General features: G+C 33.8%; 1 protein-coding gene across 1 annotated transcript in view; it reads left to right on the top strand.

Moving 5' to 3' along the window:
• Positions 1 to 13,366, top strand: part of lap (phosphatidylinositol-binding clathrin assembly protein lap) — a 40,766-nt gene that overhangs the window by 21,763 nt on the left and 5,637 nt on the right. The window contains exons 2-13 of the mRNA XM_018448627.1: positions 6,290 to 6,432; positions 6,509 to 6,584; positions 7,806 to 7,820; positions 8,248 to 8,354; positions 8,411 to 8,618; positions 8,715 to 8,821; positions 8,897 to 8,938; positions 9,448 to 9,542; positions 11,250 to 11,370; positions 11,582 to 11,692; positions 11,891 to 12,029; positions 12,168 to 12,257. Of these exons, the coding sequence (XP_018304129.1) occupies positions 6,290 to 6,432; positions 6,509 to 6,584; positions 7,806 to 7,820; positions 8,248 to 8,354; positions 8,411 to 8,618; positions 8,715 to 8,821; positions 8,897 to 8,938; positions 9,448 to 9,542; positions 11,250 to 11,370; positions 11,582 to 11,692; positions 11,891 to 12,029; positions 12,168 to 12,257 (1,254 nt within the window). The remainder of the gene's footprint in view (positions 1 to 6,289; positions 6,433 to 6,508; positions 6,585 to 7,805; positions 7,821 to 8,247; positions 8,355 to 8,410; positions 8,619 to 8,714; positions 8,822 to 8,896; positions 8,939 to 9,447; positions 9,543 to 11,249; positions 11,371 to 11,581; positions 11,693 to 11,890; positions 12,030 to 12,167; positions 12,258 to 13,366) is intronic.

Raw genomic sequence — 13,366 nt, 5'->3', positions numbered from 1 at the left:
CTCTCTCTCTCTCTCTTTCTCTACATATTATCAGCTATATCTCTGGACAAACGTGTACTCGTTGTATCAGTTAAACATATTTTGTCCGCGACTGGTAAATTTCAAATATTTAACGTTAATACCTCCCGTTTATCATAATATTAACGATAATATTTTTTTTAAATAGGTATATAAAGATAAAAAATGTAATAACTGAGAGTTGATATTAATATCATTTGAGCTATTATCTCAGTGGATTGATAACATTAATATTTAATATTCTGTACACAGAATTATTAAATTTATACACAGAAAGGTTTTACTAAAGTATTTAAAGATTTAGCTAAATATAGATTTGTGGAAATAATTATGTTTATCAAAATAATTATGTAGGACGCTCAAAGCTGATTTTTAGAATATTTGTAGAAACTTTTTGCAACATTGCTCATTATGCTTGAATGTCCACATAATTATTTTGACAGTTCAATAAAATTATTTTCCGATTTATATGTAGCTAAATTTTTAGATATCTCAGTAAAATCGTTCTTTCTATATATATTCATCTATTTATTATCAGTTATTATGGCTTAATACACGTTGTATAAAGGATAATTGTTTTCCTGTTTGACAGGATTGCATTTTTTTATTCGACGCTGATCCGCATCTGTTTCGCATATTACACTGTTAGGTATCAAAGGAGCAATGGTAACTCGATCCTTGAGTTAAATAACATTTTGTTATTTTTAACTTCCAACGTATATCAAAATGTAAATCAATCTATTTTTGTGGTTAGTTTCAAAGCAAACAAACTCCATATTAACATATGCTCCTCGCGGTATGCACTTAAATAATAAATTAAATTTGAGTCAGATTTAGTACTTCTTGAATTAAATTACATATGCTTTAGTTAGATAATACATTTGTTTTAACTGAATTAACGACATATTGAATAGGAGCAGTGGTGACCTATAGAAAGCAGTGGTGACCTACTCAATATGTCGTTAATTTAACTAAAGAGAGAGCAAATGTATTATTTACCTAACACTAAAACTGCGGCTGTTATTTTTGACGCATCTGACGGTTTTTATTTTCGAGTTAATTTGCACGTGGAGCTTTAGATTTCTGTGACTTTTCATAAATAATCATCATTAATTATAATTTCATTAAATATAATAAGTAATTTGACTTTTATGGTGACAGATTTCCCTCGTAAAAAACTGGATTTACCTCGAATCGCGATTGGGTTAATTTAAACTCGCGGTTCTAGTGTCGATGAAATATCTACTTAATCTACTTAATAAAATTAACTCAAACAGGATATAATTTGACATAATGAGTTTAATTTTATGCGCGCATCGAAGCCATAAAAATCGGTATGCATCCCGTTTTTCATGAATCGGATGTTTTTGAATGAACGTGTCTGCATTTTGACACTCAACAATGATGCGGACGCCGCTAAATCCGTCCGTGTTTGGGAGATTATAATTAGAATGGGAAGCCTCGCAAGGTCGAACAACATGCTGCTCGAGAGAGATCACGTTTATTCATTGCGATCGCTCATGCACCTTTTGCGTTTGATACGGACTGTAATTTTCGTTTAACACAGTAATGCCTTGTAAAATGTCTTCATTAACTGCTTGAACTTGCGCGGTTTTTTGTTTACAGTTGAAATGAGTTGTTAAATTCCCAAATTGCACGAACCTTACTTTCTTCATCTTTATTTACCTTTTGTATTTAATTATACGCTCATTTATTTTTTATTACTCTTGTTTTCCATATTAAGCGGTCTATTATATTTTTAGATATCAAAGGAGCAGTGCCCACCCAATCCCTTGAGTTAAATAACATTTTGTTATTTTCAACTTTCATGTGTCGAAATGTAAATCAATTCATTTCTGTAATTATCTTTAATATAAACAACGTTTATATATTGACGTGTGCATTTAGCAAATAATAAACTAATTTTGAGTAAAATTTAATACTTTTTCTTCAGTTAATTCTCTTAAATTATTTAATACCATTGGTTTACTTAAGTTAACGACATATTGAGGAACAGTGATGAACTGCATAGAAATAGTTAAAAATAACTCAAATTTTATATAATTCGACATCATGAATTTACACACAGTGTAGAAGAAAATAAAATAATTTGAAGAATTATTGAAAGAATAATTGTAAATTTTAATTTCTCGTTTTTCTCCTATCTCTGGAACCTTAAATTAATGGGCGGATAATTATCACGTATAAATAATTATACATTTTTGTTTGCAAGATCGCTTTTCGCGCCAATTAGAGAAGCATCTCGCGATAACGTCGAATAGATTTATCGCGCGCGATAATCATACATGGAAATATTGCAGTTCGTAGAATAGCTGGGCTTCAATACTTGGTGCTGATTCACTGCTTCATTCGCGTTTATTCGGTGCCCCTTCGTACGCTCGCTCTCGCGTTGCACTTTCATTTCAAGCCCTCTCGTCGTGACTTCGATATTGCGGGATCATCGGTCGGTCGGGCGAGAGATACATTAAAGGCGTGGGAAACTATCCGCGACGAAGCATTGCTTAACTCCCCGTCTTTTTCGCCATCGGTCAAATAAACGTGGCCTCTCCAGTGCGTAGTCAAGATGCTCAGCAAATTATGAACAAGCGCGATATGAGTTACGATATCGTACAATTGTGAACGGACATGATTTTAGTTTCAATACAGACTATCGCAGGTTGATAAGAATTCGTATTGAATTACTCAGATAAAGAATCTTTATAGATACAGATTTAGTATACAGGTATTGAACATAATGGGTTTGGAATAAAAATTTGTAGCGCTATGAACTTCAAAATTTCAGCAGTTGTAATTTCATTAAAAATGAACGAAGTTTAAATTAAAAAAGAGAGTTTTAAAGCTTAAAATCTCTACTTTCGAGAAGCCACCTCTTGAGTTTCTATGAATTTGATTATTTTTACATATAGAGAGAGGAAATTAGAACTGGACAAAATGGGAAATTTTCTTCTCATTTTGTGGTCGCGTGCTCAAAAATAACTTGTGGAAATTTTCAACTTTCTAACGTAAAAGCCTACAGTTTTTCCTACAAAGTTTTTAAAAATGTTTCTAAGATTTGTTGTTATCGAGTTATCGTGAATTAAATAAAAGGAGCATTTTGACTTTGATTGCTCGTAATTTTGTTAAAAATCATTGTATCGCAAGGATTCTAAAGCTGAAACGTTACTCTATCGAATGATGTAATTGCCAAATTTTTTTTTAAGAACAGATACAGATACATTACAAATGAAGTAACGTTACAAATTTTTGTTCCAATTTAATATGTATTCTAGTATTTAAAATTTATTTTTAAGTTGATTATAACAAGAATTTTATTAACTTATACTGCGGAAAGATTTTGTTGAAGTATTTAAAAAATTTAGCTAGATACACACACACACACAGATCTGAAAATAATTTTATTGGGCTATCAAAATAATTATGCAGGACATTCAAACTGTTGCTAGAATGTTAAAACTTTTTGCAACATCTAGAATGTTAAAACTTTTTGTTTATCATGCTTGAAATTCCTATGTAATATTTTGATAGTTTAACAAAATTATTTTCAGATCTGTATCTAATTAAATTTTCAGATGGTTCAGCATTCTTTCCGTATAAATTGAAAAATTGTCGTAAAATTATATGTTGGCAGGAAATTTTTAAAAGTCACGTATATTAAATACATATGTTTCTAATTTATCTGAAAATTTCTGCTTGATCAAGCGATGTTTGAAAGAAAACGATATGTTTTGCATCTTAATATACGCCTATAGCAACCGTGTATCAAATTCGTAACCGACGAATAATATGAATCACCGTGTCAATAATGACACCGAATATTGTCACGTTTGAAACCGCATGGTAACATGATTGTTAACTTTGTTATACGGTATCGCCGTCCTTCTGATGTGGATCGCTACTTTCGTTAATCAATCGCGATTGTTGCATAGATTGCCGTCGTTCACTTCGTCGTCGTCGTCATCGTGTGGCGATTGACTTTATCGTCACGTTAGCTTCATCTGCTAGGTTCGCGACACGTTTCGGCGAGCCTCGAGTTCGGTACATGCAGGTCAGAGTCACCGTTGTGCCACGGTGATCGATAGCATCGGATATTCCCATTTTTAGGTACAGGCATGACGAAGTTCCAAATATCGAATTTTCACCTGTTCTTAGACGACACATATTTTAGGATAGAATTGTATAATTAATAAGATAAAATATCTCATTTTATGTGTCGTAAATACAATCCGTATTTTAAAGTAGAATTGTATAATTAATAAGGTGGAATATCTCTTTCTCATTTTACATGTTGTAAATAAATTAAAAGGGAATTTACATTATTCAATTTGAATGTGCGCGATCAAAATATAGTGTTTTTCTTTGATTTTTTATTTTTAAGTTTTCTGTGGGTTATCGTGGTTTATCATGCTGGGTCACGCCTGTGCATGACAATTCAATGAAATTATATTATGAATTAAAGATATTAAATTCTTCTGTTAATTATTGTAATTCTTCCACGCTTATCAAGCGTGTTATTTGCTTTTGAGATTAATTGCTGCGGCAATAAGCTACAATCGTAATTAAAAATAAAGATCATGAATCGTGATTATTAAATCGCTTGGTATGCTACGCATATGTTTGATAAAATACGTATTGATAAAATACGAAGTATGAAAAATGACGATGATAATTATGCGAATACTGAATCATACGAGTCTTTTGAATCATCTTTAAATGTCTGAATCATCTGAAAACTGCAGCTGGACTTTCCATCTTTAAAAAAAAAAATGGTTTACCTGGATATTTTGCGATTATAAATTAAGAACGTACTACATGTATTTTTTAACGAAATGAAAAAATTATGAAAAAATTATCGATTTTTTAATATTATATTTGTGAAAATAATACAAAAAGTTTGACAGCGATTTAGAATTTGAATTAAAAATTATTCCAATAGGAAATAGGCACGTTATTAAAAAATAAGTAATGTAAATGAGAAAACTTTTATTTAAAAATTATAAAATTATATCGTCATATATACAGCTAAAAGTATTAAAATAGATGCTAATATTTCTTTCATTAATCTGAAATTCTTTTACTTATATTGTTTCTTATTAATTATCAACATTATATATAAATTTAAAGGATTCTTGAAACAAAAGATAATTCACAACAAATGCTATATCTACATCAATTTTTTAACTAAAATATTGAATAATTACTGGAACATATTTAAACACAATTAAAATTGCTAGAACAATTAAAATTATTCCGCCGCATATTTTCTTTCTTTCATTTTCGAGTCACTGAATCAGTTGGTCCACTTCACCATAGTTACATCCGTCTGCACTGAGTCTTTTACTTGCCATGATACCTTTTTGTTCGCCTTACGCTCAGAATTCAAATCGAGTCGAGATAAAAGGCGGTCGATGATTCTAATTAATGACTTAATTACACTTAATGTGTTATGCTAGGCAGCTGTTGTTTTGTTGTACTCACGATTCAAGATTAATTCGCTTTTACCTCGCACTTTCATGTATATAATTGCATATTGTACTAACGGACATGTATACATTGTTAAATATCAAAGGAGCAAAGCTAACCCAATTCCTTGAATTAAATAACATTTTGTTATTCCATGTGTATCAAAATGTAAATTAATTAATTTCTCTGGTTGAATTGCTTAATTTCAAAGTAAACAACGTTTATATTAACGTATGTACTTACTAAAAATAACAAACTAAATTTGGATTAATATATTTTATTAGTTAATTGTTTAACTTCATTGTTTTAATTAAGTTGACGACATATTGAATAGGAGCAGTGGCAACCTAAAAAAAATTATTCAACTTTCAGTAGAAACATATTTATAAACGTAAATTCATAATTTCAAATTGGGTATAATGAATGTATTATGAATTTAACAGTGATAGAAAAGAGATACGTGAGAGAGAAGTGTTTACCGTAATCGTGACTTGAAATCCGAGGTAAGGGGAAATGACGCGTTTACGAGAGATTCTCACAATACGATAGCGTTGTCGCCAGTGATGGCTGTGAATCATACATATGTAAATTACGTTGTAATCTTATAAGGTGGAGGTCAGTGCCTCTCATTGTGGCTTGTACTGGACGCGAAGTTTTGCATTGTATCTGCATGTCGTTTCCTCTCAAAGTTGAAATCACACACATGGAAATCGCATCCTTATCTCCGGAAAAAATATTTTTAAGATGGACGTGGACTCGCCAAAAGTAAACTCTTTCTCTTTTGTTTCAGATTTAATTCATTGCACCAATGAACCGAATGTCTCCATACCGCAGCTCGCTAATCTTCTGATAGAACGCTCACAGAATACAAACTGGACGGTAGTCTTTAAGGCCCTGATCACCGTGCATCACATGATGTGCTATGGCAACGAGGTAATTACCTTTCGGGCGCTGGTCTGATCTGCGAGACATTCCGTATATCCTTCTGAAATGACTTTTTTATTTACAGAGGTTCACGCAGTATCTCGCGTCCAGCAACAGCACGTTTCAACTCAACAATTTCCTCGACAAGAGCGGCGTACAAGGTGATTATTTTGTAAATGATCGTATTAGCGAGGCTTTGCGTTCTCCTCGGGATACCATAATATGTTCCAGAATTGACGGACGCCAACGATACCAAGCATTAGCCTTTATGAAATTTGCACTAAGAGAAAAAATGTTGTAATTATCATAATTTAACTATAATTTACAGTCATTTTTGGTGCCTTTATGGTAGAACTATAAACATAATTATTATTACTAACAATGACGCGCTTAGCAGAAAAAGTAGCTTTGCAACTGCTGTTGTAAGATTCTTTAATATAATTGGTTATATTTAGTGAAGAATTTTGAAGGCAAGAACTATTTATATTAAAGAATCTCACAACAGTTGCAAAGTTGTTTTTTCTACTGAACGTAATATAACAGTAATGACTATAAAAACGAATTTCTCATTCATCATTATTTTATCATACAATTATAGTGACAATATCAAACATTTTTCTCAGTGTAGAATGAACAATGTTATGTCATTTGTTGGCATCTCGTAAATTTAACTTATAAAAGAAGAATTATCATTTTAAAACGAGATAAAGTTACAAATAAATATAAACACCTTCTTAAAAATTTTAAATATTTTTTTTACAAAGGATAATTATTCTTTAAATTCTGTAATGAAAATAAGGTGTCGGATTTAAAAAAACTAATCTTTTAAACCAAATTTGAAAATGTGATTAATTTAAGAAGATTAACATTCATTTTGCATATTAACAAAACCATTGCGATATGAACTCATCGCAACATCGTTGTGCACGGCTTTCCGCACTCCCGCCTAAAAAAATTGTAGACGACATTCAGTCATCAGAAGACTCGAATGTCGATAATCGAGCGAGCTGATTTGATATGCACGCGTCGCACGGAAAATTGCAACACGCCGTAATTTGAATAGCCGATCGCGGACACCTCGATTCTACGTCGAGAACTTGTTTACAGGAGACCTAATTTTATTCACTAATTGGAGATCGTTAAGCGTAATGTTAATTGAATGTTACATCAATCGATAGCAATTATTGTTTAAACGATACAAAACGATACTCCTCTGTTCCAATTATAAATCTTTTAAAAAGTTTCCGTGCTACTGATTTTCTCGCATTGTGTAGCTATTATCCATATGGGAAATGCAAATCTTTCTCTTTTCCATATATCTATGGCATCTATGTGTACGATTTACTAACCTGGACTAACTTTCTATCTCTTTGGGCATGAAGCAGGAATACGCGTGGGTGAGTTCTATATAATCACAAACGTCCTTCTCGTTTTACTATTAATGGTACTCATTAACCATGCTTCGTAGTTCTATATATGTGTTCATTTCTAACTTCGCGAGAATAAAAGAAATTAATGTACACTTTGTGAACCTAATTGTTAATTTATGTACATATGTACCAATTGATGTGTATTGATAATTACAACCAAATACTATAAATATATGATTAGGCTTACAAGATGTTTGACAAAATTACAGTTTCCAATCGGCGCTGCACGCTTGTGTAACTTTATGAAATTAATGCAATCGCACCGGCGCACTGCCGACTTTCTAATTTCACTTTTACGCATTGTTGCGTGGCGATGCCTATTAGTGCTTTTGTTGTGTCTATGGTATTTATTTTGAATACAAATGAGTAATTGTCGTTCTGTTCTGTGGATCAGGATATGACATGTCGCCCTTCATCAGGCGCTACGCCAAATATCTCAACGAGAAAGCTCTCTCCTACAGGACGGTAGCGTTCGACTTTTGCAAAGTGAAAAGAGGGTACGTGTTGAGAACATTTTTTTCTAGACCTCAAAATTTTATCTCGCTGTATTTAATGAGAGAATTAACCTTCGTTGCGTAATTGACATTTCCGAGAAACTTCTGAAAACTTTGCCGGTACTGCAGTCGCAACTTGACGCACTGCTGGAATTTGATTGCACGGCTAACGACCTTACGAATGGCGTCATAAACATGGCCTTCATGCTCCTCTTTCGAGATCTTATCCGATTATTCGCCTGCTATAATGATGGCATCATTAATTTGTTAGGTAACGCTATTTAATAGTCTCTTTTTTTTATCGCACAAGAAGTACATATTCAAAGAGAATGGATCAATTAATCGGACGATTACGGTAACCTTCCAGAGAAATATTTCGACATGAACAAGAAACAATGTCGGGATGCTTTAGATCTTTACAAGAAGTTCCTTATACGCATGGACAGGGTCGGGGAATTTCTGAAAGTTGCGGAAGTAAGTTACGATCTGTATGTGAAAGCAATCAATGATATTGAAGATAGTCACTGAACATGTTTCTTTCTTTTACAGAATGTTGGTATCGATAAAGGAGACATACCAGATCTGACAAAGGTATGTTTGCTTAAAGTACTGTTTATTATCTCGCTATCTCGCTATACTGTTTAGAATAAAAGTTTGTTCAATTGTCTATATTTAATTATCGGTTTGAGGAACTGTTAACAATGAGTGAGCGAAAAAACTAATATTTAACAGATAAAGTATGATAATATTTTCATTTGTTTCTTCCTCTTACATTACTGACAGGTAATAACATCTCTGATTATATTATTTAATGAGGTAGAGTTAGTGTGGTATAGTCTAGAGCAGCATAAGTAATTGGGCGATATTTATTTTGGGAGATTTTGTGAGCCAATTACACTGTAGTTTTTTTATTATGTTTTTTAATACGCGCGCATTAAAAAGAGTAGATGAAGGTGACAAATTCTCCTAAATAAATGCATGTATTTTAGCGGAGAGAAATCTCTTCTAGACTAAATATGCACAGCTAAATTTTACTTTGCACTTAACTGGAAAACTTTAATAATGTTCTGTAAATAATGGAAAAATCGATTTTTTTTTAGGCACCGAGTAGTTTATTGGATGCCTTAGAACAACATCTCGCTTCCTTGGAAGGAAAGAAGGGCTCCGCTGCGAACACGCCAACGCAGTCAGCAAGGTATGCCGACTTTTTCCATTTATTCGACTCATTTAAATCTCATATAACAATCGATGTAGGGATAATTTTAAATTTCCTATGTTGAATGCTATTGAAATCGATATACTTAATCTCCCTCTCTATATACTTCCCAAAAAGTCCATCGTTTTCGTCTCATTGTTCTTTCATACCCGATAATCAAAGACACGTTCTTCTACACATCTTTACAAGCTTCTTAAGCTATGAGTATTTAAATATTACGTTTATCGCACATGCACATGTAACAATTATGACAAAGGATTGCGTTCCTTTATTTCGAATACGATAAGTTGATCATTGATCATTTTATATTCATAAAAATACCGTCACTTTTATTTTTCTTAAACAAATAACACAAGGTTTTGGAAGATAGTAATCTTAAGCACTATCTTTGGATATATTCTCTTTTTGAATAGTTATCCAACTTGTAAAATTTGTCGAGATGGTATCCCCTGAATACAAGGTTATAATTTTCTCTGATATTTAATATTTAGTTATAGAATATTCAATTTACGTTTGTATCCTGACCTATTTTAGGTATCCATGCTATGCTCCTAAATTTGGTATTCAATTTTTATGTATATGTGTGTGTGTTTCTCACTGAAACTCTGTAAATATAATTATTGCGCTATTCAATCTATCGCTCTTGTATACTGCATGAATTTACGATAATGTATTTAGATAATTGACGTGTTTCCCTATAGTCTATTGATTATAGTGGATACCAAGCATGCTATAATAAATCGTCAATTGAAATTAATAATATTGACGATTTAATTTTATTGCCTAAAAATTAATAACGAATAATGTTAATTGATGTGGCTATAATAGTAAAATTTGTTGGATATGAAATGGCATTTATTGTAATAAATATTTAACTCATTGAAGTACACAATCAGTGTTAAAAAATAATAACGTTTCAATGCACATATATTTATCTGTACAAATCGCTTATTATCGTAGTAAATTCACCATACTTATAGTATGCAATTGAAAAATGAACAGTCTCTAAATCAATGTGTACTGTGTAAAGCCGGCGGCACATGATGCTTGTTTTCTTGTTACTAGCTAGAATAAATTCTTGCCACTGTATTGACTACGATGCTGATACTGTCAGTACCGCAGCCAATACAATGGCAAGATTCTAATCCAACTAGGAATCCAGCAAGAAAACAAGCATCGTGTGCCGCAGACTTAATACAATTTGTTTGAGTATACACAAGCTTGACGCCATGTTTCACTACAAAATGTAGAACACCTGTAAATGCATATATGTATATTAGGAAATTTAGTAAAAAAAAAAAGAAATGTAAAAAAAGAGCGAGAGCGTGTGAGAAAGAAGAGAGAAAAAGAGTGTGTATGTGCGCGCGAAAAAGAGAAAGGATGCATGCGAGCGTGCGAGTGGTAATGCACACTATGCATTTTTACGCATTGTTACATCTATACGTACTACACCGTTTGTTTTTTGTTTTTTTGTTTGTCTCTTCTCCTTTGTTTTCAATTATCAATTTTCCTTTACGCTCCTTTCTCTCTCTCGCCACATTTTACGAACTCGCTGAAACGGACCTTCCGTATTCTTCTTGTCCATCCTCTTTTCTCCATCCATCAACACCACAACATCCTATCATCGCCCAAAAGCAGCAATAGAACCAATGTAAAGTCGGGAGTGTCCGCCCTGTCTTCCACCAGTAACGCGTTCGGAACAGCAGCCAGCAATGCGCGGCTCGAGCAAACTGGGAACGGCCATATCGACGAGGCGTTGCGACAGCAAGCTCTCGCGGAAGAGGAAGCCGCCATGAATCAATACAAGGTATTAATTTGCAAAGTATTACTAATTATAAATTAAGATGAAAAACGAAGCTTTGACAGATGGAGGAATTTCAGATTGCGATGCTATATTCTATTAATTTTCTATTTAAGTTTCAGATATTTCAATATTCGTTTGTTTCATTTCAATTTCTTCTTCCATTGCGATTCTCTGCATATAAACATTATATTAATTTCTAATGTATATGTTGCAGGCAAAAGTACAATCGCCGTCAAGTACTAGCACGAATCCCTTCCTCAGTTCGCCGACCAATAATGCTAATCAACCGATTGTGGACTTGTTCGGTGCAACAGCCGAGAGCCAGGTACGTCTATATCTTTCATTTGACAAGTGGTTCTTTTCAATTGAATTTTTTGCATTGTTCATCTTTTCTCTTTTTTTTTCTACAATGAAGAGAAAAGAATGAAAGACGAATAATACAAGAAGTTCAACCGAAAAGAACAGACCTGTGTAAGAGTTGTGATTCCATTTGAAGCGAGCTAATTAATTGTTGTAACAACAGTCATCCCAAAAGGCATCGGATGATCTACTGCAATTGGCGGGCAATCCGTTCGCGAACATGTTCGGAGCGCAACCAGCTACAGGAACGACGCAACCTGCCGCTCAGATGCAGAACAACATGTGGATGACCAACGGTACTGGTGAGCACGAGCATCTAAAAATCGATATAGTCTCAGTGATCATCGCTGCTTCTCTCGTCACCGCGCTTGTTTATGATATTTTTCTCCCTTTTATTTTAATTCATTTTCTTTCATTTTTCCATTTTTTTTTTCTTTTAGGTTTCGCGCCAACTGCGCCACCAGCAAATAATAACTTTGTTACAGATAATAGTTTTTCCTCCGTATTCGGAAACCAAGATCAACAATCCAGTAAGTGCTTCACTAGCGAAGTAGACATAAGACGGAATTATATTATATGAGCGCACATTCACACAATTGAAGAATTCCGTTTACTTTCGCGTTTTCTTTTTCTCTGTCAGTCTTTATACATTTCTCTTCTTCTTTCTCTCGTAGAACTTTTGCGGCCATTTTTATGATACTTTTGCATCATACATCTTATACATTTTTTAGATACTTAGTACGCCTGAGCAATCACACTTGCTGTTTAACGCTATGGGCAAAGATGTACCGGATGAAGCAGCGTTTATAAACAGCGTTTATAAACAGCGTTTATAAACAGCGTTTATAAACAGCGTTTATAAACAGCGTTTATAGCTACAAAAGCAATTTTGTTGCCATACACAATAATAATAGTGGCCGTGTTTAGCAGAATGTTTATTTTGCAACTATTGGAAGTTGTCTTCGTGCTAATTTGATTGTATTTTTAGATTCAAAGGAATAGTCCTATCTTAGCGATGAAAACTTCAAATCATTGCAAAATAAACATTCTCTTGAACACTGCCAATGATAATTTACTTTATTTTTTTATTTTTTCCTTTCATATTGTGGCTATTAATAAGCGCTGATTATTCGATACATTCTTCAAGTGCAACGTTGATGCGCGACATTATAAAAGAATGCAACCGAGCTACATTGCGTTAACATTGTATTTGAATATTTCTTTTTTTTCTCTTTAATTAACGTATTAACCGGTGACGGTATAACAATTGCAAAACATTTTACATTATTACTTCTTCCGGACGCAAAAGAGGAGGAAGCTAACTTATGCACCTTGATCACTTTCTGCGCAAGCTGGCGCCCCAGGAACAGTCGCGTCCGTACCTAATCCCTTCATGTCCGATTTCCCGTCCCTCGGTACCACTGGCGGGCAGCAGGCGACGAACGCAGGCGCCTTCGGGCTCTTCGATCAGAACGCTGGCGGTGTTGTTGGCGGTGAATCGGTGCAAGCAGCGCAGACGGGGACGGTAGCAGCCGGAGACCTTTTCAGTGCCGGTCAGACGGATCTCTTTGGGGGTGACGGGTCCGCCGCCGCGATGAGGACCCCCGCAAACGGCGGCGACGGGGATGCTGCGGCGGCC

This window comes from Mycetomoellerius zeteki, unplaced genomic scaffold, assembly GCF_001594055.1.
Source record: "Mycetomoellerius zeteki isolate Tzet28-1 unplaced genomic scaffold, Tzet1.0 scaffold223, whole genome shotgun sequence".
In the NCBI taxonomy this organism is placed as follows: domain Eukaryota; kingdom Metazoa; phylum Arthropoda; class Insecta; order Hymenoptera; family Formicidae; genus Mycetomoellerius; species Mycetomoellerius zeteki.
This window is presented reverse-complemented; position numbering and strand designations above follow the sequence as displayed.